General features: G+C 59.4%; 1 protein-coding gene and 1 pseudogene across 1 annotated transcript; both read left to right on the top strand.

The window, feature by feature from the left end:
• Positions 1 to 147: 147 nt before the first annotated feature.
• On the top strand, positions 148 to 14,699 carry Lrrc52 (leucine rich repeat containing 52). The gene is made up of 2 exons (XM_026409512.2): positions 148 to 961; positions 14,259 to 14,699. The coding sequence occupies exons 1-2, from the start codon at positions 340 to 342 to the stop codon at positions 14,582 to 14,584; spliced, it is 948 nt and encodes a 315-aa protein (XP_026265297.1). The 5' UTR covers positions 148 to 339; the 3' UTR covers positions 14,585 to 14,699.
• An 8,245-nt stretch (positions 14,700 to 22,944) lies between these two features.
• On the top strand, positions 22,945 to 23,112 carry LOC113197272 (U2 spliceosomal RNA; annotated as a pseudogene).
• The last annotated feature ends 3,642 nt before the right edge of the window (positions 23,113 to 26,754 follow it).

Below are 26,754 nucleotides of genomic sequence, written 5' to 3'. Positions count from 1 at the left end.
CATCACAAAGGTGTCAACTGGCAACCTCACTGTCATGTGGCTCTCCCCTGGCTCCCCTTCACTTGCAAACGCAGGGAAAGGGTGAGACCTTTCAGAGCCGCCAAGTGGGCCAGCTTCCAGCAGCAGGCTGGGGCCGAGAGCCGCCGCGCTGGGCGGCAGGGCACCAGGCCTCGCATTTCAACTTCTGCTCAGCTCTCCTGTAATGGAAAATTGCTCTGCACAAAGCTAGAGTGTTACAGTTCTTTCCAGCATCCCTCCCCCACCTGCCCGGGGCAGCCTTCAGATCAGAGGACGCAGGGAGCCCAGGAAGTGGAACGAGGGCAGTCCTGGCTTCTTACTATGTCCCTGGCTTCGGGCGCGGGCCCCAGGTGGTTGCTCTTTTCCTTCGGAATGGGGCTGGTATCGGGGTCAAAGTGTCCAAGTAACTGTCAGTGTCAAGCCCAGGAAGTGATCTGCACGGGCAGGCAGTTAACAGAATACCCCCGCAACGTCCCCCTGGACACCCGGAGGCTGTACTTGAACAACAACAAGCTCGCCGACCTGCCAGCCATGCCCCTGGGCCTCCTCAGCGACCTGGTCTACTTGGACTGCCAGAACAACCGGATCCGGGAGGTGATGGACTACACCTTCATCGGGGTCTTCAAGCTCATCTACCTTGACCTCAGCTCCAACAACCTGACCTCCATCTCCCCGTTCAGCTTCTCCGTGCTCAGCAACCTGGTGCAGCTGAGCATCGCCAACAACCCCCGTCTGCTGTCCCTCCACAAGTACACCTTCGCCAACACCAGCTCCCTGAGGCACCTGGACCTCAGGAACACCGGCCTGCAGACCCTGGACTACGAGGCCTTCCACCACCTGGCAGTGCTGCAGACCCTGCACCTGAGCGGGAACCCCTGGAAGTGCAACTGCTCCTTCCTGGACTTCGCCATCTACCTCATCGTGTCCCACCTGGACCACCCAGGTGAGCGCTCGCGGGCGAGGGCCGGACTTGGGGGCTGAGGCTCAGTGGGCCAGCTCTGGGCAGGAGCCCGAGCAGCGGAGCTCTGGTCAACTTGCTCTCACTGGTTGGCTGCCCTTGGGAAAGTCCCCACCCCTCTGAGCCTCGGGCTCCTGATTCAGAGAGTGGGTACGTGGCGTGGCTGTATCCTGGTGTGTGTGGAAAGTACCGCAGGGACGCTGCGCCCTTGGTGGACAGTGCTAGTCTGCGTCCCTCGGGGGCTGAGTCTCTAGGCTCTGTCGGTCAGCTCCGTCATCGTGGGCCACAGAGAGCCCAGTGGTGCAGGAGGCGTAGAAGGAAAGTTCAGCGAGGAAGGAGGGGAGGCCTGGGGGAGGGAGGACGGAGTGGGCAGAAGAACCTCCTTCCCAGGGCTGCTGTCCTTCCTCCCGCTGTCCTCAAAGGCAGCAGCGAGGACGCAGCCCTGTGCAGATCCATGGGGACGGGTCACAGTGCTGGCTCTCCAGCAGGGAGATCCCAGGCTACAGGGGACCCTCAGGTCCTAGTGGGAAGTCTCCAAGCAGGCCGTGACCACTCTGCCCTTGCCATGGGTGGCTGCCCAGGGCCTTGTGCCCTCTCCTTGGGGGCTTCACTCTCCTGTCCTTGTCCCCCACCGTCCTCTCCACCAATAGCATGACAGTCCAGCGAAGTCAGAGCTCCCGAGAAGTGAGAGATAACTACCCACAGGAAGCCTGGAGCCACCTGTAGGAAGTTCCCCCACGTGGTGGCCATGTGTTAGGAATGTCCCTAGCCAAGATGGCAGGCTGCAGAGGACGGGCAGAGGGAGCCTAGGGGGAGGGCAAGTACACCTGGCCCTCCCGCCCTCCAGGACATGTCACCAGATCTGCAGGCCAGGGCCCAGAGTAGCGGAGCAAGTGGGGACTCGGAGGTGAGTGTGTGGTGCCCAGGTGCCTGGCCCTGCTCCGGACACTCCAGCTTGAGCTGTAGAGTTCACCAGGAGACTCTTCAGACCACCTTCTGAACGGTCAGCCGTTGCCCTGGGCAGGCTGCCTGGCTTCTGTCCACCACCTCCTCCAAGAGCCAGAGACAGTCTCCTCCTTCTGTCCACCGCTGTCTATGATGGTTTCTAGAAAGGGTCAGTGTCAGCCTCCTCCGCAGTCCTGGTGGTTCCTAAAGGGCCCCTGTGGGGAGCCACCTCTCAGCCACGTGAGGACTCCTCTCCCGCCCTCCCCACCATACACACGGGTCTCCAGGGGCCTTCTGCCCTAGCTGGACAGAGCAGAGCCGCTGGCCCCTGTCCCTCCCAAGCCTGCCGCTTTGGTCCCGCGCACTTCCCCTCTCAGACTGCGTGGTAGGCTGAGCCTTGGAACGTTGGGGTCGGCTCCTCGACTGGGATTCGGTCCAGGGCTGAGCAGGTGATAGACCAGGTCTGTCTCCTGATGTTTGCAAGGGAACCAGAAGGGATGCCCATCTTACCAAGCTCACCAGGCCTCAGGAACAAGGAGTGTGTCTCTCGAGGTCAACAAACCCTCCGTCCCCTGGCCAGTGGGACCTGCACAGGCACCGGCAGCTGCTGCCGCTGGGTGGCCCGCGGGACCCCACCAGCCCACTTCATGAAGAAGCACAGCCCCGTGGCCCCAGGCCCCGTGGCCCCAGGCCCCGTGGCTCCCGTGCACCATTTTCACGTCTGTAAGACGTGCAGCTCTGGAGACAAACCCGAGAATGATTTACACGCTACACAGCTTTGCTGCTGGGACAGTTTTCTCACACACCACGTCACATTTCCCTTGAGTGTCACATGACCCCTAAACTTTGTGCCCTCGGCCTTGGATGGAAAGCAGACCAACCCCGAATCACAGCCAGTGAGTGGCCATAAAGTGACTTGAGATTTCAGATTCAGTTCTTACTAGAGGCCATGTCCCTGCCACTGTGACCACATGCCGGAGATGATCTTCTGTAAACAGGGAAGGTTCTCTGGGTCACAGTTTGGAGGGGCCAGTTCAGGCAGTTGTCCTGCTCTGGGCCTGGGGAGGTGGCGCGGCACAGTGGGAGCATGTGGCCCAGGGAGCCTCACCTGAGGGCAGCCCAGGACCAAGGGAAAGGAGAGAGCCCACTCCCCTCCAAGGACAGCCCCAGGACCCTTTCCTGCCCCCAAGGCCCAGCTCCTACAGGTCCACCCCCTCCCCAAAGCCCCAGGGGCTGGAGATGGAGCCTTTAACTCATGGCCTCGGGGACATCGAGCCAACACGGCAGGGTCTCTCTGTGGCACTAGGCCAGCTGTGAAACCCACAGTCACCTCCTTCCGTCAGTCGGTCCCGCGGTGACTGTGAGTCGCGGTGCGGGCCCCAGCAGGCAGCGCAGGCTCGGCAGCCCAATGCCACGTCCTCTCCTCCACGGAGGCCCACACACCCCAGACGGCCTCGCTGGGGAAGACCAGCCACACGCACTGCCTGGCGGGCCTGCCACCCCCCGCAGGCCTCAGGGCTCAGTCTCGTGGGCCGCGTGCAGGCTGCCCCCTCCCCCACATCCAATCCCACACACACGTGAACACGCCTGCACACGGCATGGACTCACACAAGTGCAAAGGCATGCCCCAGGTATGCACGCGTCCCAACCATACACGTGACATACAATGTGAGGTACAGGTGCACACACACTCACACACGTGCACAGCCAGATGTCCCCGGGGCCTCTCCGGCCCCCCAGCCAGACCTTCACACACGGGAGATCTCATTCCCTTCCACCTCACGGTGCGGCTCCTGGGGGAGCATCCACTCGGACGCATCCTTGGTGACCCTGACCCTGGTGGTCTGAACGTCGCTTTCACACTGGCTCTCAAAGTGGTGACCTCTGCCTGGTTCTAGAACAGAGCCGACCCCTCTCCCGGTACCCACGTTTCAGGGTATAGGAAGAACCGTTATCAGATGCGCTGAGCAACTGGCTGTTTACACAGCGAAAGCCAACTTAAGACGCGGGAGCTCCGCGGCACGGGGAGCGCTGACCTGCGAGCGGCCTTGGGGGCAGCGTAGTGGCCTGCCGTGTGCGCAGCCCTGGCAGAGCAAGGCAGGGAGAGCGAGCGGCTGCACGCCACCTGTTCCTCTGCTCACTGCCTACTGTGCCCCAAACACAGCTCAGGGGTGTCACGAGCCAGAGTCCTGGGGCTGTGCGGGAGAGTCACAGAACTCCAGGTCACCACACGCACGTCCCAAGTTCCAGTCAGGCACAGCAGAGCGAAACAGCAAAAATGGCCTGACTGTGCCTAGACACGCACCTGGGCCAGCCTCCGCTACAGCCGTGGAGGACGGCCATGCACGGGCAGCCAAGCCCAGGGCAGGACTCTGGTCCTGCAGGGAAAGACGTGGGGGAGAACTCTGGCCCTGCTGCTCACGACCTGAGAGGTCTCGGAGAAGTCACTCGACCTCTCTGAACTGCAGTGTCCTCATCTTTAAGACAGAGATAATAATAGAACCAACCCACCTAGGGCTGTCACAGTGAGGAATGAGTGTTCGTGAGCCCCCGTCAGCTGTAGCCTGGCACAGCAGCGGCTCGTGCACAAACAGTGGTGGGACCAGGAGGTGCAGGGGACGAGGGAGCCAAGCAGCCCAGTGGCCCCTGGTCCAGCGGTGGACCCACCAAGGCTCAGCAAGCTAGGGACCGAGGACAGCGCGCTCTCCCAGGAGGCAGGACCAGGTGCGGAAGGGGAGCAGTGGAAAATGTGACGCAGGAATCGTGGGAAGAGTTGGGGGTTAGATGATCATGAACACAGGGGTCCAGACCCAGTCAGCACTGAGACTCAGGCTGGACAGCAAGGGGGTGCTCCTGACTCCCCCGGTCTGAGCTCAGAGCTCACCTATGAAAGTCCCTAATAGTTAATGAACAAATAAGAAAACTTGTAAAGAACGTCCCACTTGCAGAGGCAGGTAGAGGTGCAGGCGGCCCTGGGAGGTGGGGCAAGACGCCTTCCCGCTGTGGGGGGCACTGTGACGTGACCTCGGGGGACAGAAGTCTCATGATTTAAGAAAAACCTCCCGACGCTGCCTGCCCCTGAGCTGAAATCATCCAGCAGAGGTTCCCCCCTCTGAGTCCCAGAATGTGTCAAGGTTTTGGAGAGGACCCTGCAGAACCTCGGGAGCCCTGGGAGACCCACAGAAGCCCCCGGGCCTGGATGAGCCCTGCCTCAGGGGGAGAAGCCCGCTCTCGGGACACCCGACCAGCGGAGGGTGATTGGCAAGAGGGAACCCTGGAGGGACAGAGGCCTTGGAAGGAAAGGGAGGGGGTGGAGAAGAAGGGGGGGGCAACCACATGCCCCGTTCCATGTTGGCCCAGGGCGCCCCCTGCAGAGGGGTGAGAGAAAGTGAACGTTTGGTCCCCCTGTTCCAGCAAGAGGGTACGCTGACACTTGCCCAAATCGGGCAGAGATAGGGTGCTGTCGTTGAGGGTCTGAGTCAAAAGAGACCCCCAATGTGCCCCCACCAGATGTGCTGAGAAGAGCCCGTCCCCAGGAGCCACATCCTCACTGTCCCCAGCCGGGGTGGGGCGGGGCTCCCTGGGCCCAGCAGCACAGGGTTAAAACACACCCACGCAGCCATTTCCTTTTTAGCCCAGGTCAGCAAGTAGGGGAACAGATTCCTGGCCCAAGCTGTGATTTTCCAGTCCCTGATGCCGTCTGAAGGTGAGCGAGGCAGTGAGTGTTCTCTAGCAGGTCAGGGTCGGATGCTTCTCAGCGGCTCTTAAAAGCATCGGCGACTCTGAGCTCCTGGACTTCAGTGATCTGGCCTCCCACATCTGTGTCCCTCCATCCCAGAAGTCTGTCCAGCAGATGTTTCTGCACTAGTAGGAACCATTTACATATGTGGCCTCCCAAGCAGTGGCCACTGGCCACATGTGACTCTGGTGCTCTTGAAATTGACCTCGTACAACTGGGGCATTTGTAATTCCACTTCATTTCCATTCCTGTAAATGCCACTCAAGGCGGTAGCTACCACGGTGGTCAGAGAAGCCCCTGCCGTGGGGTGCCAAAGGTAAGTGGCTGGAGTGTAGCCCCACGTGGACAAGTCCTGACATACTCAATGTCTCTCCAGGGTCACGATGCTCCTTGTTTCCTGGGGCGTCCCAGCCTATTCAGTGTGAGATGTTTCTGTAGCTCACCCTGTGTCCAGCATTGTCACATGACGCTGGGGAGGTCTGATCCCAGAGAAAGTCATGATCCTGTCTTCCTGTAGGACATACAGCGCTCCAAGAGATGTGACATTGGGGTGACAGCCAGGAAGCCCTGCCCTAGTCTCAGCCAAGCCACGGTGTGATTTGGGGAAAGTTATGTCCTGGTCAAGTCTCACTGTTCTTTAGAGTAAGGGAGCAGGATCGATGTCTCTGAGTCTCCTTGTGCTGTAGGTTAAGGACTTAGATATACAGGGAAGACACACGTGATGTAAGAGGAGAGCAGCTGTCAGCAGACAGGGTCCCAGAGAGCGTGCCGAGCTGGCGCCCAGGTGGAGGTCTCCCGGAAGAGGCTTTGGCTGCAGAGTTAGGAAGGGCACTTGGGAAGGAGAGGCCTCGGCGGCCTGCACTCTCCCCCTCCCGCCGTGAGCGCCCTGGGGAGGTGGAACACAGCCCCGTGGAGGGTCTCTGTGCCCCCGACTGCTCCACTGCTCAGACATCGGTCCTCAACCTCCAGCGAACACGAGGACCCTGGCTCATGGCCTGTGATTGGGATTCAATGAGCGCCCAGTGCAAGTGCCCTTAGACCAGCTTCCAGAAACCCTGGGCCATGTCCTGTGCTCCCCAGCTCGGGAGCAGCTCCCACTGCTGAGCAAATTGATTCTCACTGAGATGCTAATGGACGATCATGTTCTGAAACGTCTGCTCCGACAGTCACGGTTTGACCGGGAACAAGGGCCAACGGTGATCATGCAGAAGCGTCAGGCTACCGGGGGTCAAGAGGGGCAGTGTGAGGACGGAGGGTCCCTCTGTGTCACTCCCTCTGTGTCACTCGTAAATCACAGTCCTGAGGCAGCCCTGTGGCGGGGCCCAAACAGCAAGGAGGGGCCTGGCACAGTGCCACAGAGGCAGGCGGGGGACAAAGCCAGGCAGGGACATCTGCAGGGAGCAGATGGGCTGGGTCGTGTGCTGCTGCGGGTCCAAGTCCTCTCGAGGGCATTTTGAGCAGGGAACATCCTAGTTTCACTCCAAGGCTACCACTTCCCATGCTCCAGACTGCTGTCATAGGACAATGGCCCCGTTTCAACTCACCAGGTACAAAGTCACCCACAACTGCCAAAACGCAGATTCCCAGAATGAATTCAGGTCCTCGCACGATTCCACCATGAGCGCCAGCGTCTCCTCCATCAGGAAATTGAGATGGAGGCCAGAGGCCAACACACAGAGAACCGCGGGCAGAAGCAGCTGCAGGCTGCCCGGGGCTCCGCCACCTGGCTCCTGTGCCCTCCCACCAACTCCCTGGCCTGGTGGCCCCTGCAGAAGGCCGGAGGGCAGCCTCCGGGGAGAGCCAGGAGCCCAGACATCCCAAACCCAGGAGGGGCGGGAGGGGCAGGGTGTGTGTTCAGGAGGGTCCCGGGCAGGTCCCCGTGTGGCAGGGTCTGAGTTCCTGCAGCTCAGATTCCTCAGACCCACACACGGCCCCGGGGCGCCCGGCCCTGCTGGGCCTGGGGAGAGCAGCAGAGGAAGGCCGAGGAGGAGCCAGCCTCACCCTCTGCCCCTCGAGGAGGAGGGCTCCGGCCTGGGGGACCTGGCAGAGAGCGGATGCCTGGCCGGGTGTTGAGCGACTTCCTGGGTCACCTGCTCCGGGGTCTGGCAGGCCCAGCACTAGTGCCAGGAGGGGACTTCTGCAGGCCTCAGGTAGGAGTGGGAGGCCTTGACAGGTCCCAAGGAAGCTGTGCCAGGTGGTCCCTGTCCTCCCACGTCACCAAGAAGTCTGCCTCACTTTCTCGGATGGACTGGAAGCTCTAGGGGAGCCTGGAGCCCACTCACTGACCCCTCGCAGGCACACTCCCACAGCCCGAGGACTGGTGGCACCCCCTAAGAACCCAGCCTCAAGCACACAGACCTCTGGGGACATGGGCCACTCTTGAGGCAGGGACAGTGAGGAGGTGGGGGAAGCTGAGCCCACTGTGAGCTGTGGAGAGGGAGGGTCCTGCGGGTCAGCAGCCACCCACACGTTCTGACCTGAAATGCAGAGTGGAGGACAGAGCAATGCGGTTCTCAGCTGGGGTCACCATCCGCAGGGAGTCCGGGGGAGGGGAGGGGCCTCACAGTGACCACCTAGGCCACAGCACTCACCCGGTGCTGGCCAGGCACAGTGCCTTTGGTGGCCTCCAATTCATCCAATTAAAACTGTTAAGACGGGGCTTGAGGCCCGTGGGACCAGCCCTTGTCATTTCCAGTGTGTCTTCTAACAGCCGAGAGGCTCTGGCCCGGGCATTTGGCAGGGCGGGGTCTGGGCATCATCACCCAGTGGGTATCAGTGTGGCCAAGGGGTCCAGCCTGGCTCCCGAGTGCACTCATTGCTGACCGGTCACTGAGGCCAGGAAGACGGGGACTGGGAGCAGGCGGGGGTCCAGGCGATGAGCCGGAAGGGAGGGCCCTCTGTGAAGGCGGGACTTTCACGTGTGATTCCAGCTGAAGGTGGGAGGCAGGCCAGGGGAGAGGGGACGCCCTGTTCTGCCTGGCCCTGGGGAGGGGACGCCCTGTTCTGCCTGGCCCTGGGGAGGATGGCACTGCCAGGCAGCGAGGGTTCTGTGTGGCTTTTCAGAGCGTGTGGCTGGTCGTGGAGCATGTCCTGCTCTAAGCCACACTGACTGGCCACTTGAGGTCTCTCTAGCTTCCAAGGTCCAGCCTGCCGCCGTGGCTCGCCTCACACTACTGCTCTCGAGGTGGCAGCAGAAGTGCCCTGGGTAGGACGAAGTCATCTCAAGGCTTCACACTGTGACCTTCTCTCCTGCTGAGATTCTAATACACCAGAAGGGGTCACAAGGAAAGGGGGACCCCCTGAACCCACAGGCCACAGGCCGGGCCCGGAGTCTAAATACCTGCGAGCAGGGAGCATCGGGGGAGCCTGGCCTCCAGGTCTCCTCTACGTGCCACGGAACCCACGAATCGTGTCCAACCTTCGAGACTTGGCGCTGCCCATCCAAAGGGGAATCCTGGGCCCCAGGCAAAGCTGGGTTTGTCCAGGTCCCGGTGACTTGGGCTTCTGCAAATACAGCTCTGCCTGGTAGGTTCGAAGACACCGGGGGTCTAGACAGCGCAGCGGGGTCGTCTCTAGGGCCAGTCGTGGATACTCCAGGCTCGTGGGTCTCGGCTTCAACCACTGGATTCTGTCATGGGCACAAAAGCAGCATTCAGAAGCCCACAAGAAGGGCAGAGACGGTGCCCAGCAGAGCTCCACGACGGAAGCAGGTGGCCCCTGGCTGCCCACGGGCGGGAGCTGAACCCTGGCGTTCACCTGCGTGGGACAATGGCCAGGGGTGAGGAGGGGCAGCTCCAGGTGAGCAGAGGTAGCGGCCCATCTGGACCAGAGGCGCCCGGAGGACCATGCACGAGGCTGGCCGGGTGGCCGGGTGGTGTTGGAGATCGGCTGCCAGCATAGGCTCCCCGCTGGGGAGCCCCTCCTCTGGAACACCCCAGAATAAACAACGCCTCCAAATTTCAGCTGGGACTCGGCCCTAACCGCAGACCAAAGACACGGAGGTTAAGCTGAAGGAGCTCTGACCAGGAACCACCCGTCCTCGTGTTCACATTGGACAGACGTCCCTGGAGCACTGGCCGTGCACCAGGCCCTGGGACCAAAGGTGGCTGAAACGTCCTCTGCTGGCTAACAGCTCCGTGCAGTCATGGTGGGTAAGGACCCCTCTGCACCAGTGTGACAGTGGCTCTTCCACCCACATCACGGAGGACAGAGGAGGTGTCCTTCCCAGGTCAAGGTGACCCTCCATTTGGTCCTGGAGACCACCCACTCCTCCGCTAGGAACTTCACACCCCTGGCTCACTGCGTCCTCCCCAGACTGACATGGCACGGGTGGTGACTAGCGTTCACCTGGTGTGGACTAACCCAAGGTGGTGGGAGGGGGGCTGACCCACCTGGTCCCTTTCCTCCAGCCGAGCAGCGTGTCAGCGTCAGGAGCCAAGGCTGGTGACCACAAGTACGTTCAACGCCCCGAGCTCCGTCTCTGTTAGACACACAGGACACCACAGGGGACAGAAGAGACAGAGGAGCACATCCTCAGAGCTCACGGCAAGAAGGCAGGTGAAGAGGCGGCAACCCGTTCCTTTGACGACGCAGGATCCATCGGAGTAAGAGGGGGAGGAGCCTGCACCTCTGCGGGGACTCCTGAGCAGTGGGACACGGGTCTCCTCTGGGTTCAGGGGGAAGCTGACAAAGGCAGGAACAGAGCTCGCAGGGCCTGCCTGCAGGTCTCCTGTGAATGAAGCTCCTGGTGTTGTACAGCGCACTGTGTGCACAACAGTGCCTGGTGACCCTCTGTGACAGACAGGGAAGTCAAGAGCGCCAGAGAGGGAAGGGCTGGTCATAGTTCATTCATTCCACAGCGTGGGAATATTTAAGCCTAGATGTGGGTGGTCCACAGTTCAACCTAGAGCTGAACATTGCTAAGTACCTCACATGATAACTAGCAATATCCTGGGCTCCAGGATCAGTAGAAGGGTGTTTGATCTCCAAAGCCGTCATCGGGAGAGATAAAGAATGTACGGCTAAAAAGCTAAAGAAAAGGAAATGAAATCATAAACAAGAAGCCAAGAAGGGGAAGGGAGGGCAGGAAAGCAAACCTGAGGAACGAGAGGCCAACCCAAAAACATCGGCAAAGTCACATTGAGGGTCAGAGTTTGCATCCTAAACAAAGCCCAGCTTCATGCTGCTTAAAACACGAGCTGAACGCAGGACGTCGACAGAGTGAAGGGTGCAGAGGGTGACAAGGCAGGTGCTGAGCAGCCTCCGTGCGGCCATACCAAGGTCCAACGCAGAACCCTCGATGGCAAGAAGCGTCACGGGAGAGAAGGGCGCTGCTCGGTGCTTGAAGGAAACCCCCAAGGAGACAAGCCCCAGCTCTCGGTGTCTCTGATGATATCGCTTCCAAATGTGCAAAGCTAAGTGGACAGAGTGTCCAGAAGAGACGGACGCACACACACTCATGGGACAACAGACGTCTGACAGGCACGGTGACCAAGAGACCGGAGACGTTCACAGGTGAAAGCCACAGAGACAGGAGGTCTGTGCCCCGCACAGACACACAGACCCACGCACCCCACAGAGGCAGACCTGTGTTCAGAGCATAAGGAAAATCCACTAAAAGTGGCCTACGCTCACCCACAAAGCAAATTCCCACGAAGTTTCAAAGGATCAAACAGAATTCAACTAGAATCCATTACTAGCAAACCCCCAAATATTTACAAATTAAGAACTTAGGCAACACACGAGAGCTCTTATTAACAGGAACAAGAGCGTCCACGCGGTCCACGCCTTCAAGAGCTCAAGGTCTGTGGGGGAAAGATGCACATGTGGAGAGCCATTGTGCTGGGTGGACAGGGCTGAGCGCGGACTGGGAAGCTAGGAGGCCTTGTGCATGCTGGGCAGGGGGACAGCTCAGGTCCTCGGAGCTGAGGATAGTGGCAGGAAAGACCTCGGAGGAGGAGACACGCTGAGGCTAAGCCTTGAGGAGTGGAGGAGCGTGTCGAGGCAGAGTCTGGAGAAAGCGGCTGGAGCAGAGGGCGGTGGGAGGAGGCCGCAGCAGGCGAGCTCACGAGGACGGAGCGCTGGACGCACAGCCCGGGCAGAATGCAGAAGGGACAAGGGGCAGCTGAGGGCCCCACTGAAAGGCCAGGTGGTCTGGATGTCACTTTGGGCCCCACGGAGAGCCAGAGGAGGGTTGGAGCCAGGGTAAGCCGGGGGAAAGCGAACTGGCAGGAGCATGGGGAACAGACCACGAGGCGGGAGAGAGCCCACCCCCTGGCAGCAGGAAAACCCAGGCCTCCCCCCGACAGAGCCACCCACAGCCCCCTTAGCAGCAGCCTGACAATGCATGAAGTCAACGCCTAATCGCGCCCTTCAAAGTTAATGCTCCAAAATGGGAAATGTGTATTGAATGTTTAGTCTCATCTCCGCCACCCAAACCCCAATTTAAAAGCCAAATCTTTTTAAAATAGAACGAGACAAACCCCTTAGACACAGCTCAGACCCTCAGAGTCCCACGGTTTTCTTTTGCAAATACACCTTTCCTTGCATATCCTGCGTCTCTGGCAGTGTGGGCCCCTGACCTGAGCCCCTCTTGAAGGAATCCCAAGCCGTTCCCAAAGCTTCTGGCCCCTTCCCAAGCCTCCTGGGTACAGCCCACCAGCCCTGGAGCCAGGTGGCTGGAAAGGGACCCGGGGCATGACTATGTCCCTTCCCCTCATGTCCCTTGCCCCCTCCCTCCCCTCAGGTGCTCTCCCTGCTGGTCCTCGCTCCTCCAGAGAGCACCCTCCCCTCCCCTCCCTCCCCTCCCCTCCTCTGGTCTCCTCCCCTCCTCCCCTCCCCTCCTCCCCTCCCCTCCTCCCCTCCTCCCCTCCCCTCCCCTCTCCTCTCCTCTCCTCTGGGGTTGTGGCAAAGGGAGCATGTTGGGCTGTCCCGGGCTGGCTTCCCTCCACAGTGAGGCCCAACAACATGGCTGGCCTCCTGTGGTCGTCCTGGGGGACGTCACTGAGGTACTGGCAGAGTCGAGGTCCCAGTAGAGCAGACCTGCTCTCTCCCCTCGCCCAAACCATCGCCCTCCCCAGCCCACTCCTGTCCCCTCACATTTCCCTGATTCTCCTCTTCTGGCCCCCGCTGGGGTGTCCCCAAGTGGACCTGTTTCCCTCACTTCCTGGGTCACCAGGCACATCCATGCTCCCACAGGGCTAGCCCCTGCCCCAGCGTTTGGAGGCAGCTCCCCACTGCGGTGTCTTCTGATCCAAGCTCCCACTAAGCAGAGCAGCCTGTGTCCAGGGCTCTCTGGAGGCAGGTGAAGCCTCCTGAGTCTCTATTTCTTTATTTGCAAAACAAGGGTGATTTGTGCCTCGAGGTTTCTAGAAGAATTCATGGGGGCTGGGCTGGGACTCAGAGGCAGAGCTCGCCTAGCATGCACCAGGCCCTGGCTCCAGCCTCAGCACCACATAAAATAAATAAAATAAAGATATTGTGTCCACCCATAACTAAAAAAATAAATCTTAAAAAAAAAAAGAATTAAGTGAGATGACATTTGTAAATCACTCGGCAAGTGGAGAAGTTTAGGATAGATTAGCTGCTATTATGATTTTGACTGTGGTTATCTCAGCCCGGGCCCAGACATGCACATTGAGCACCCACATAAGCACAGTTGGCATCAGCAGGGTGGACTGAGTGGGCTAGAAAGGCGCAGGGCTGGGACAGCGCTCCGGGGACTCTGCCCAGAGCCTGCCTCTCCCTGCCTGTCAGTCCTGCCCACTTCGCTCAGGTAGTATCCGTCTTTGCCTGGCAAGACAAGAAGTGGGATCCAGAGACGTAGTCAAGAAGCCTTCAAAGTTTGCAGAACTTTAGCATGTGACAGAGTCCAGACTGGAGCCCTGGGGTATCCCGCCCCAGAACCCCTTCTCCTTTCGCCACCTGCTGAGGTCTGCATGCTGGATGTGGGGAGGTCTCGGAGGAGGACCAGGGAGGTGAGTGCCCTGCTGGGAAGGACTGGAGACTCGTGCCGGGCCTGTGGGCGGCCAGCGAGTGTGAACACCAGGAGGGGGGCTGCCTCTGCTGGGACCCTGTCTCCTGAGAGGTTTCCAGGAATCTCGCCCTTCCTGCAGCTGAGGCAGCGGTTTGTGTTGCTCTTCGGTGGTGCTGACGGCCTCTGCTGGGCTCAGGCACAAGTCAGGAGAGGGACAGGTGACCTGGGGAAAGGAGGGGCAGGAAGAGGGACAGGGAGGAGAGGGAGACAGCAAGACCCACAGGGCTGCGAGTTCCAGCTCCATGTCAGCTGGTGCACTCGTGGTCCCCGCCTGGCCCTGGGGTCTCTCCCTCCCTGAGGACCCTCGAAAGCCCCTCTTTGTGTCCTGAGTGCACCAGCCTGGAAGAAGAAGTCGTCCAGGCACAGGCTTGGCCAACTGTGATGTGCCACCAAGTGCCTGGGATGGTGTTGGCATGCGGATTCCCAGTCCCAGGCCGGCCAGGGGCCTGAGGCTCTGCATTCCTGAGAGGGTCCCCACTAAGTAGCCAGGGCCCAGCACCCCCGGGTCCCCTTGGGAATTTCTGCTCTTTCATCTCCCCCGCACCCTGTGCTTCTCTTCCCAGATGACCAAAATGCCACGTGCATGAAGCCCACGGAGCTGCGAGGGTGGCCCATCTCGCAGGTGGGGAACCCGCTGCGCTACATGTGCCTCACCCACCTGGACCGTCGGGACTACATCTTCCTGCTGCTCATCGGCTTCTGCATCTTCGCTGCGGGCACCGTGGCCGCCTGGCTCACAGGCGTGTGTGCCGTGCTCTACCAGAATGCCCGCCGCAAGTCCAGCGAGGACGAGGCGGACGACGAGGCCGGGCACAAGGTGGAGGTGGGCCGGCGCATCTTCCAAACCAGTGTCACCTCGAGCCACACGGCGTTCCCTCACCTCATCTAGCTGCCGGGACCCCCTCCCGCTGCGCCCAGGCCCCCTGGCCCCCTCGGCCCCCTCTCTGCCGTGGAGCAGCCTCAGGGACTGAAGCTTTCTAGTAAAATAAATAGTTTGCTGGTCATTCCAGAGTGGTCCCTTCCTGCGCTGCCAACCCCAGCCACCTCCCTGAGCTCAGCAGGACAGAGTGGAACAGCACAGAGAAACGGGGGCACGTGCCGGGGAAGCCCCCAGTCAGCGGGCCCATGTCCAGCGAGCACCTCCACATCCCAGACCAACTTCCCAAACCAGCTTCAGCAGGGAGGGCTACAAGAAGCACAAGATCTAGGCCCCTCCCCAAAGAGCAAGCAGCTAGCGGGGTCAGGATGTCCCCAAGTGCCCAGCCCCGCACTCCACCTCTCCGTCATCACAGGACCCTACAGTCTTGACACGCTTGAACAGTGAAAATCCGAGACTGGGCATGTGAGGCCACTGACCTTTGTCACCCCGTGGTGACCCCACTGGAAAGTAGCATAGCCCCCCAGAGACCCCTTCTCTCCTGTCGCCATCTGCCTCCCTGGGAAACACTGAGAAACAGGACCCAGGGATCATCACACAAGCCGTGGACAAAACCACAGTGTGGGCACACAGAGGTGGCCACCACTCGTCCACCCTCCTTACCACACCCAGCACCGTGCCCAGCTTCAGACACGTCCCTCTTTGGTGGCCAAGTTCGGTGGCCACGGCTTCTCTGGTGTCCTGAGGCTCAGATGCTGGCCACCAGCTGGAAACCACACAGGAAGTGGACCAGGCTGGAGTTGGGTGGCCAGCATCTCGGGCCTCTAGGGAGCAGTGTGGACTCCAGCCTGGTCCAGCTCTCAGGGCAGCTCAAAGAAGGGCAGGGACAGAAGAGGGCCTGGCTGAGCCGGTCACACACCCCGAGCAGGTCTCTTTTTCTCTTACCTGATCAATTGTTCTCATATCAAGCTCAGCGTGAAGCCCCCACCCATGCTGTCCGCAACCCCCAGACCTGTTGTGTCGTCTGGTTTTGTGTGAGGTGCTGTGTTGGAACCCAGGGCCTCGTGCCCGCTGGGCCACCCGCAGCCCAGTCTGCGCTCTCTCCAGCTCCACTGTGACAGCACGCCCTCAGTCAGGACCCCCATCCTGTGGCGCGTGCTTCCTAGCTAGGTCTCGGGCAGGAGCCAGCTCCCAGCCCTACGCTGCACTGACCACTGTGTGAACCTGGTCCTCCGCCTGTGGTGGTGGCCCTGCGGGCAGAGGCCATCTGTCCCGGTCTTCTCTCTCCACACAGCGCGTAGGTGGTGGCTCCTGCCAAGGAGGCTCGGTGTTTACTCTGCAAGTCCCTGCTCTGTGTCCTGAGGTGAGGGGCCCGGGGACAAGCATTTGCCTCTGTGTGGCTCGGCTTCTTCATCTCTCACGGCAGGCGTTACAGGCTCAAGTCACCTGGGGAAATGGTGAGGAAGGTGAATATGGCTTATAATAGGAATCATCTGAATGCCTTACGGCATAATTCAGACTTACAGAAAAGCTACAGGGTCAGCATAGAGGGTTCCCACAGCCCCCACCCACTTTCCCCTAGTGCTACCCACACTCCAGGGTTACCTCAGCCGAAACTGACAGCTGGTAGGGAATTGCCACTCTCAACCAACACTGGACACTTCTAAGCACATGTATGTGTGCGTGTGTCTGCACGCATGTGTGCATGCCTGTGTGTGTGTCTGCCTAAGTCATGTGTGCAAGTGTCCTGTGTGCACAGGTGTGTGCATGAGTCTGTGTGTGCATGAGCTCACTGATCCTCGTAACCCAGGAGGAAGGTACAACTATACTCCCACCAGATCACAAAATGAGGGTTACGAGGTGAAGTGACTTGCTAAGGATCCCACGGCTGGTCAGGCCAGGAGTCACCCAGCCGTGGCCAGTCACACCTCGGGGCACTCTCCGTGGGGAGCCTGAGCACCCAGGCACCTTGACAAACGAACCTGGACTGTGGTTCCTCACAGCAGCCAGCACCGAGATGGAGCCTGGACCTTCCCCAGCGGCCTCCTCCCCAAGATGGAGCCTGGACCTTCCCCAGCGGCCTCCTCCCCGAGATGGAGCCTGGACCTTCCCCAGCGGCCTCCTCCCCGAGATGGAGCTTGGACCTTCCCCAGTGGCCTCCTCCCCGAGATGGAGCCTGGACCTTCCCCAGCGGCCTCCTCCCCGAGATGGAGCCTGGACCTTCCCCAGCGGCCTCCTCCCTGAGATTGAGCCTGGACCTTCCCCAGCGGCCTCCTCCCCGAGATGGAGCCTGGACCTTCCTGCAAGGACTCAAACCAAAGAACAAGGAGCATCCAACTGCCTGAGGGGCCACGGGAGGAGGGGGACGAGCCACCGGGCTCAGGGGCCCGCCTGGCTTGTGGAGAGGAGAGGCAGGGTAGGCAGTGCGCTTGGAGCCGAGGGAACCCCGGAGGGCCCTCTCCAGGAGGCAGTGGGTCCTGGAAGGCTTCCCAGAGCAAGAGGCTTGAGGGGAGGTGGGTACCCAGCAGGGGGCTAAGAAGGGGTGGCAGGGAGCCCCCTGAGCAATGCACACAGTCCTGGGGTGGGAAAGAGCCTGACCCTTTCTGTGGCTGGAGGCTGGGCAGCCCTCCTGCACCCTGAGGCTGGGCCCAGGGCGTGGCCTCAGAGGTCCACCCCAGGGCAGAACTAACTGGCTGCAAGCTCCGGCTGCCTGGGCCTGGAAGCGTCCAGTCACCTTGCTGTGGGGAAGGGGTTCTGTGTTCCAGGCAAATAGAAGGCTGTGGTGCACAGGGTCGCCTCACCCTCCCCAGCAGGGAGCTCGACTGCCGGAACCCGGCCAGCGTTCAGGCTTGGGAATGGTGTCATCCTCTCGCCTGGCAAGCTCACCATGCGTGGGGCGGGGCGTGCTGAGCGCAAGGTGCTCGCCCAGCCCGCGTGAGGCCTGGTGTGGTCTCGGCACCACGAAGACAAGAGAGAACACAAGCAAGGTCCCTCTCAGCTGTACTGCGGAGGAGAGGGAGAGGAGACCAGATACCTCAGTGTCAATGAGGGCGATGGGCGGAGGCCCTGGTGGGAACCAGGAGGCCAGGTGAATGCAGAGGTGGCGTCAGGGTGGTCGGCAGGAGCACCCGAGTGACCGGACCTGGGCAGGAGGATGGCGGGGGCGGGGCACACTCTGGTCTGTGCAGCAGTGGCTGGAGGCCCAGGTCAGGGGGCAGAAGGCAGCAGGCTGGACACAGGGCCCAGCGGAGCGAGGAGGCCGGGGGAAGAGGAAGGCACGGGGCAGGGTCAGCCCCTCCTCTGCAGTGGACGTGCCTAACCAGACGGCCAGGTAGCAGCAGGGTGTGCAGATGCTCTGGCCATGGGCTGAGGGACGACAACCAGATGCATTTTAAGTGTTGCCTCCGGAGGGGGAAGAATAAGGTCCCAAAGGACAGGGAAGATGAGCTTCATGACAAAGCGGTGCAGCGGCGGCTCCACGTGACAGTGTGCGTTCCGTGGAGTGAGGTGGGGGGCCACACTGGTGGAGGTGCCGCGGCTCCCTCCAGAAGCAGCCCAGGCCCGAGAGGGCCGCGCCCCCACCACCGCCGCACCCCCCACCACGGGCGGCACCCCACCACAGACAGCGCCCCACCACGGCCGGGCCCCACCACAGACAGCACCCCACCACAGACAGCGCCCCACCACGGACAGCGCCCCACCACGGACGGCGCCCCACCACGGACGGCGCCCCACCACGGACGGCGCCCCACCACGGACGGCGCCCCACCACGGACAGTGCCCCACCACGGACAGTGCCCCACCACAGACAGCGCCCCACCACGGCCGCACCCCACCACGGCCGCACCCCACCACAGACAGCGCCCCACCACAGACAGCACCCCACCACAGACAGCACCCCACCACGGCCGGGCCCCACCATGGACGGCGCCCCACCACAGACGGCGCCCCACCACAGACAGCGCCCCACCACAGCTCGGGTAGCGCTCATGCCCCCGCCACGCCTCTCCACCGACACTCGCTCCTGACCTAGGTCCCAGGAGAATCCGGGAGGGCTTTCTAGGGGACACCATGCCTGGCCTCGATCCTGAGACATCCAGGATCACATAGGAAGAGGCCTTTCAGAAGGAGGTGAGGACGGAGGCCTGGGGACAGGAGAGCTGGGGATAGCCATGGTCCCTCTGCAGCCTGAGAGATGACCAAAGTCACTGGAGGAGGGGGACAGACCTATCGGGCAGCTCCTGAAGCTGTCTGCTGAGGGTTTCTCCAGATAAGGTCCTTCCGCAGCAGGGTCTGGTGGGCTCTCAGTGCTCCGCACCCACAGGAGGGACAGGCCGGCAATCCTCTGCACGTTATAAGTTCTCCACTGAATCTCTTTGTTTTTTTTTTTTAGTTGTACTTGGACACATACCTTTATTTTACTTATTTATTTTTATGTGGTGCTGAGGATCCAACCTAGCACCTCGCATGTGCTAGGCGAGCGCTCTGCCACTGAGCCACAGCCCAGCCACCCCCTGAATCTTATTCACCTGAAATTTGAGAAACGCTGGTTGAGCCAGAGGATAGTCCTAAATAAGGCAGGACTGTGTAAAAGGGAAGGAGGAATGGCGGTCAGACCCAGGGCCCCCAAGCTGCCTGGGCCAACAAGCCGGGTCAAGGGGCCTTGCAGGTGGTGGGGACGGCAGAGCCCTACAGCTCCTGCCACCTTCCTGTCTTTCCTGCCTTGGTAAAAGGCTCCCACGTCACCAGGTATGGCGGAAAGTCCTGATTCAAGCTTCCACGTGGGGTCGGAAGAAGTCAGTTCCACGCTCGGGTCCCAGTTTCCCCAACTGTAAAACAAGGTGGTTGGACTAGAGCACCCCCAGAGCCACCTGTAAATCTAACCTGCTAAAAACAGCAGCCGGCGATATCCAGAACACGTGAGGAACTCCTGCAAATCAAGAAGAAAAACACAGAAGCCAGGTAGAAAAACGGGCCTGAGAACATGAACGGCGGTTTGTGGAAGGAGCCCCCAGACTGGCAAGCCCTCCGGAGGCTCTCGATTTCTTAGTGATCAGAGAAACACGAACTACAACAAGAGGTGCCCACTCAGTCCTGTACAGTCAGCAGCAGGGGACCTGGGTGACGGTGGTGGCTGGGCTGCAGGAAGCCCGAGTGGCTGAAGGACCAGGCACACACAGCAGCTGGAGAGAGCTCTGGCTTCCTGAGTCGCATTCGGGCCCCTGAGGCCCAGCCAGTGCGCTCCACCCTGGGTGCCGCCCCCACAGAAATGAGCACAGGAGTCCCAGCGGAGCACACCTGCGGACATCTCCGGCAACAGGACTGGCCACGGCAGCTGGAAGAGCCACCCGTGAGACGTGGAGCGCCGGAGAGCAGTGAGGAGGGCCAGCTGGGTGCACCTCTCACCTGGATGGACTCAGGCTGGACCAAAGGAGAACTGAGGGGAACCCGACAGCACTCTGCCCCAGGCGGCCCCTCCCTCACGCCCTGAGGCCTGCACCACCTGCCTTCACCTAGTCATGAGCGGCTATTCCTGTGGCCATCGCTCACCCTGCCCCGGCCACACCGGCCCTCACCCAGTCCCTCACCTGGTTACTCCAGTCCCTCCCCCTGCTCAACCTTCAACCTGACAATCATCAGAAGAGACACAGGAGTCACACAGAGGCTGGAAGGTGACAGGTGTCCACCCCTTCCCACTGGAAGGCAGCCCCTGAGCAGCAGCTGGGCCTGTTCACTGACGTCTCCCAGCGCCCAGAGCAGAGTCTGCCGCCAGGGCACTAATGCGCTTTTAGAAACGCTACATCCGCAAGGGAGCGGCGATGACGAGGTGCAGGACTAAGTCAAGCAAGAGGGGGCGTGGGGCACCAGGGACCGCATGCCGTCTGGGAGGAGCAGGTGTGCCCAGCCTCCTGTAGTGTCCGCTCGCCCTTCCCGGAGGCCACCTGTTGGGATTTCTGTCTCTGCCAGGGCTGTGCCCAGTCAGACCAGGCTCTGGCCGAGGGCAGCAGCCTCTGCTCCTCCCACAGAGCACGGCCACCGGGGGGCTAGGCAGGCCCAGGGCGACCTTCAGTGTGCACCCACCACCGCCCAGGCCTCACACCAGGCCCACCCGAGGGGAAGGCTCCGCTCAGAGCCGCACCACACTTCCCGAGTGAGGTGCACTCACCGGCCGGAGGGACATCCCTGCCCCCGGGTGGGATGAGAAAGCCAAGGCTGGACAGGTCCCAGGGCCCTCCTTCACCCCTGGACCTGCCAGAACGGAGGGTGCGCCACCCAGGCCACCTGGCGCCAGGCTCCTGCTTTCCCGACCAGTTTCCTCTGCCTCTTGGCTCAGAGGAGACTTTCCTTCCTGGGAAACCAGTGAGCCACGTGTTCCCAGACCCAGTTTTGCTTCTGATGCTGCTCTCGGCTCTCTCTGTTTCCTTAAGATTCAACCCAAAACCTGTGGATCTGGCACCAGGGGTCTAAAAGCGAATGTTAGAAAACAAGGCCAAACAAACCTGGAGGACTGTTGAGACGCTAAAGGGATTACTCGCTCTCTGTGGAGCCAGATGGTGGGGATGATGCACGGAAACAGCTCTGGCAATGACGGTTCTGACGCCCCCCGGGGGCACCGAGGAACCCTGAGGATGGGGGCCTTGAGTTCAGTCCTGAGTTGGACGGAGTCAGGTGACAGGGTGTGGCCGGCTCTTCAGGCCGACCCAGTACCTGGGCCAAGAGGCTACATGGAAGAACAAGCACCCGGGGTGCAGCCTGGGGACCGGTAGCCTGCCACCCCTGGACTCATGAAAGTGACGTGGGTGCATCTCCAGGCAGCAGGCTCTGAGCTGGCCTCAGAAATGACTGGCAGTTCTTGGCCTCGGCTGAACTTGGCTCAGTGCAGGACACACAGTAGGAACTCGTGACACTCCTGGACTACAGCCCTCCCAAACCAGCCTGTGCAGCCCCCGGGAGCCTGAAGCCACAGTCTCCTCCTGGGGAGCCCCCCAGGGATTACCAGGCCCAGGAGATCGCCTGAGGCTGATCCAGGCTTAACCCCTCATCCAACAGACAGACAGAGAGAAACTCAGCACCCTGAAGGGACAGCACAGCCTGAACACGTGGCCAGCTCTCCCCGCTCCTGCGAAGGGATGAAGCTCGGCAAGTTAGCCCCAGGAGACTCCGTACAGAGGACTCAATATGATCCTTGGCACAAAGGAGGCCCTCAAACATGTTGGTTTGGGAGGCAGCAGCCCCCTTGGCACCCCACGCAGGGGAACTGTCCCCCTGAGACAGGCCTCAGGAGATGCTGGCTTTGGTTTTGAGGTCAGCACACCAGCTGCGTGGCTTCAAGAGGGCGAGCCGTCCATCCATCTAGGTAAAGGCTGTGGCCGAGATCGCCGATGTCCCCTCTGCCTCCAAATTATTATGCTTGTAAATAGGAGGGTTAGTCCAAAAGAGCTCGCGTACCAGAAAAAGGCTGCGTTCTGTGTCCATCTCTGCCCACAGGCGACTGTCACCTGCTCCCTGTAGGCCACTGCACGGTCCCTGGGAACCCAGCCCCGTGTTCCTCCCTACCCCGGGTGGTGGAGCCCTCGCTGCCTTCTGCATCCTGGGAAGTTTAACTCTCAAACGTGGAGTGGCGGAGATAAGCAGGCTGGCCATGGGGTGGTGAGGGAGGAAGAAGAAGAAGTCTGAAGGTCCTGCTGTGCCCCTGGCCCCTCGGTGACTTGGAGAGCTTGACTCTTCCCTCCCGGTGTCAGTTCCTTGGTGTGAAATGCGGATGGTAACAGTTAACGGTGGGTTGTCTGGAGGTCAAATGGGAGGCAAGCCTCGCTCCTCCACTTCAAACAGCTGCCTGCTGACCAGGTGAGGTCTGCTGTCCCTTACAGAGCCTCCAGCTGCCCCAGCACCACAGAGTAGACACACTCTCTGCCTCGTGTCTCAAGTCCACTCGTGTCTGACCTCCAGAGTCACAACCTCGGAGCTGAGTGAATTTCAGACCACCCACTTGAGAGAGCTGCCAGCCCAAGTTGCAGGGTGGTGGACAGCCGATCTGGCCCTCCAACCCCAGGCCATGCCCACCCACTCTCTGGCTGTGCATCTCCCACCATGGCCTTCAGGAGACTCAGGAGGGAGGCACAAACTCTCAGAAAGATACTGATTATGAGACTCGTGCACCCAAAACTACAGATCATGGCTGAGAGAAATGAAGGAAAATCTGAGTAATGAAGAGTATTATGTACTCCTCGTGGATTGAAAAGCTCAATATTGTTGCCATGGAAATTGTTTCCCCAAACTGATCTATGAGTGCAACAACACAAAAACAGATGTTGGGAAATTCAGCAGTCTATTCTGCAGAAATGGAAAAGCTGATCTTAATATTTACATGGATCACTTCTTGGCCTTTTGGCTGAGATCAAGTGTAGTGTCTTTTCTTATCAGTTTAATAACTACATGAAGATGCAAAGGACCCAGAGTAGGCCAAACAGTTTTAAAAACAAAACAAACAGAAACAAAGTTGGAGGATTACACTTTCTCATTACAAAACTTCACAAGTACTTAGTCATGCAGACAGTTGACAGAGACCATAAAGATACACACGCACACATCTGAGAGAGGAAGTGAGGCCACATTCACCCCTTGTATCCATGGTAGATTGATTTTAACAAAGGCATCAAGCAATTCAGAGGAAAGAATAACCTTTCCAAAAAATGGTGTGGGAACAATTGGGTAGCCCCAGGCCTGAAGACTGATGTCGAGCTCTACCGAGATCAGACACAAGAACTCACTCACATTAATGAGATCCACGCCCAGTACTGGTGTGTGCCAGTAACTGCAGGAACTTGGGAGGCTCAGTTAGGAGGATCACAAGTTCAAGGCCAGCCTAGGCAATTTTGTGAGACCCTGAGGTCTCACAAAAGGCTATGGATTCAGTTCAGTGGTAGAGCACCTTGGGTTTAGTCCTGGGTACTGAAAAATAAAATTAATCTTATCCCAACTATAAGAGCTAAACTATAAAAAGTTTTAGGAAAAAATTCTAAAATCTAGTGGGAAATCTTTGTGTTTTCTTGAGCAGGCAAAAATGTCTTAGATATAACATCAAAGTGTGATTCAAAAAAGACAGAATGTGCCTCATCAAAATTAAACATGAGCCAGGTGCAGTGGCACACGCCTGTAATCCTAGCAGCTTGGGAGGTTGAGGCAGGGGGACCACAACTTCAAAGCCAGCCTCAGCTACGTAGTGAGGCCCTAAGCAACTCAGCACAACCCTGTGTCTAAATAAAATACTAAGACTTAAGATGGGCTGGGGATGTGACTAGTGATTACGAGGCCCTGAGCTCAATCCCTAGATCCAAAAATAAAAAATAAATTAAACACAAGCTTCAAAATAAAGTAAAAAGAGCCAGGCATAGTGGGGCTCACCTGTAATTCCAGATACTTGGGAGACTGAAGAGGAGGCTGGCAAGCTAGAGGTCAGCCTGGGCAACCTAGCCAGGCCCTGTCTCAAAATAAAATTTTATAAAAGGCTGGGGACTTGGCTTAGTGGTAGAGCACTCACCTAGTTCATGTGGGGCCCTGGGTTCAATACCTAGTACAGAAGGAAATATGGAGGGAGGGAAAATGGGAGGTAGGGTAAGTGAAAAGACAAGTCACAGATAAAATATTCGCAAATCAGATATCTAATAAGGGACTTATGGTCCTAAATACATACATATGCTTAAGGTGGCACATAACTATGATCTTAGCCACTTGGAAGACTGAAGCAGAGATTCATAAAGGCCAGCATGGGCAATTTCGCAAGACCCTGCCTTGAAATAAAATAAAAAGCAAGGTTTAATCCTCAGTGCAAGAGATGGGGGCGGGGGGAGAATCATAAGAATAATAAGACAAGCAAACAAATTTGAAAATGGACAAAAGATTTGAGAAGACGTGAAGCCAAACCTGAGGTCTGGAGGCAAACAGCACATGCAAGATGCTCTCGCCCTTGGCCACCCCGGAAAGCAGCCAAAACCAGGGACACACAGCTCCGCTCCCAGGATGGACGGGTGGCACTGTTGGAGAGTGTGGGTACGCTGGCACGGCTCATTGCTGGTGGGATGTAAGTCAATAAGGCTCCTTGGAGCATAAGTCAGCTGTGTCTTAAAAAGCTCAGCATAAATGTACCCCAGAATGCCACGAGCCCACCCCCGGCTAGTTACTCAAGAGAGACGAAGGCTCATGTGCACCCAGCAAGCCAGGTGGGCTGTTCCTGGAGCAAACCCTCCCAGCAAGAGGCAAGGAGCCAGTGCCACCAGCTGAGAGCAGATAAGAAGAGGGAGCTGCACATCCCCTCGGTCAGTGCCAGTCAGCAAAAAGAACAAGAAACAAACGCTGGGGCAAGCCACGGCCCCGACGAGCCCAGAACTCCACAAGTGGGAGACGCCGACAGGCCACACTGGGGTTGGCCCCGCGGGAGGAAATGTCGGAGGAAGGAGAGGCCTCAGAGACAGGAGGAGGCCCCAAGCTGCTGGTGAGGGCTGGCGCAGCCCCGCCCTGAGGCGGGCACCCGGTTTGGGGGGTGATGGAAATTCTAACGCTGGACTGTGTGGCGGCTACAGGCTGCCGGCCTTGGCTGTCCAAGACTCACTGAGCTGTATCCCTAAAACAGCCCAAGTGACAGTTTGTGAACTGTATCTCAACAAGCACCGTCTTGTGAATGGTCTTGATTCCCCTGCAAAATACCATCACCAAGGTGGACGAGGAGCCTAAGTCCCCTCTGCCGCCTTCCTGCTTCAGTCCTCGGGGAGGGACAGAGTCCCAAGCAGCCGGTGGCAGCTGTGCCCCGCTCCTGGTGACTCACCTTGCAGAAACACTGTACGTGTTATAAATACTTCAGGACCTCCGGGAGCCCTGTCGTGCTCTAGCATGGCACTGGTGACCTGGGGCAAGGGAGCCTTATTCCCGGGCACACCGCGTGTCAGGGAGCAGCTGGGCTTGGGTAGCCCACCAGCTGTTGTGGCACAATCAACTGTGACTTTCCTGCTGTAGTTGGAACCCTACGATACCATGGCCTCATAAAAGCTAATGCTACAAGCCTAGTGCGGCCAGCACACCCTGGGACACACAGAAGCCCACTCACCAGGTGGAGGAGCGGGGAGACCTCCGTTAGAGGGGTTCCCGACCTCAGCCCAGGAAAGAACCCCTGGCAAGCTTTCAGACCCGCAGCTGGATGCCAACCACGGAGAGCCGGGCTTTGCTGGCCCAGAGTGTGGTCTGGGCATCCGTACTTCTTCAGCTTCTGGTGATTCTGCCACATGCCCAGGGATGGGAATGGCCAGGGGACAGTCAAAGTGGTCAGAGCGAGTCCCCCACTAGTGACTCACAGAGGCCTGAGCTGCACTGCCCCAGCAGGAGGCACGTGGCCAGGCCCAGGGCAGACAGGAGGCTCCACTGCCTCACAGTGTCCCGGCAGGTCCAGGTTCAGGGTCAGGCCACACACACAGCCTCAGTGGAGACCAGAGGAGCAAGCGCCGGACACTGCAGGTCAGTCTAGACCAGAGGAGCAAGCACCGGACACTGCGGGTCAGTCTAGACCAGAGGAGCAAGCGCCGGACACTGTGGGTGGCCGAGAGGCTGAAAGTCTTTATCAGCATTTCGGCACTTTTGTCTACATCGGGGACCAAAGTAAAACAAGGAGCACAGAGTGCGACAGAAGGGCCATGTCAAACATCAGAGGGCAGATCCAACACGCGTCCCCGACACCAGGGGTCACGCTGGTTGACAAGAGTGTTCCCTGCTGGCCTCAGTGACAGCAGCAGAGCCCCACCGAGCTGGGTGACAGAAGTCGAAGAGGGGGAGGGAGGAACTAAAACCACCACCAGGAGTGACCACAGGAGCCATCGGCACAAGCCAGGCGCCGTCACACTCACCCCAGAGCCACCGAGGTCTCTTCTGTACAGTGAGGAAATAGGGACTCAGAGAGGGCCAAACGCGGCCCCAGCTCCCAGTCCGCAGGCAGGATCGGAACCCAGGGCACCGAGTCCACCCAGGGCAGAGACAGGAGGCAGAGTGCAGATGGGGGCAGTGCTGGGTGGAGAGGCTGACATTTTTCAGAACACCTAGTGGTGACCAGAAGGTACGAGGTGGGTTTTAGCCCCAGGGACATGGGCAGGGAGTCTGTGACAGGCACAGGGGAGACGGGGTCTCAGCCAGAAGAACAC

The sequence above is a fragment of the Urocitellus parryii genome, chromosome 9 (assembly GCF_045843805.1).
Source record: "Urocitellus parryii isolate mUroPar1 chromosome 9, mUroPar1.hap1, whole genome shotgun sequence".
NCBI lineage: Eukaryota > Metazoa > Chordata > Mammalia > Rodentia > Sciuridae > Urocitellus > Urocitellus parryii.
Note: the sequence above shows the minus strand (reverse complement) of the source record. Positions and strands in the feature narration are given on the sequence as shown.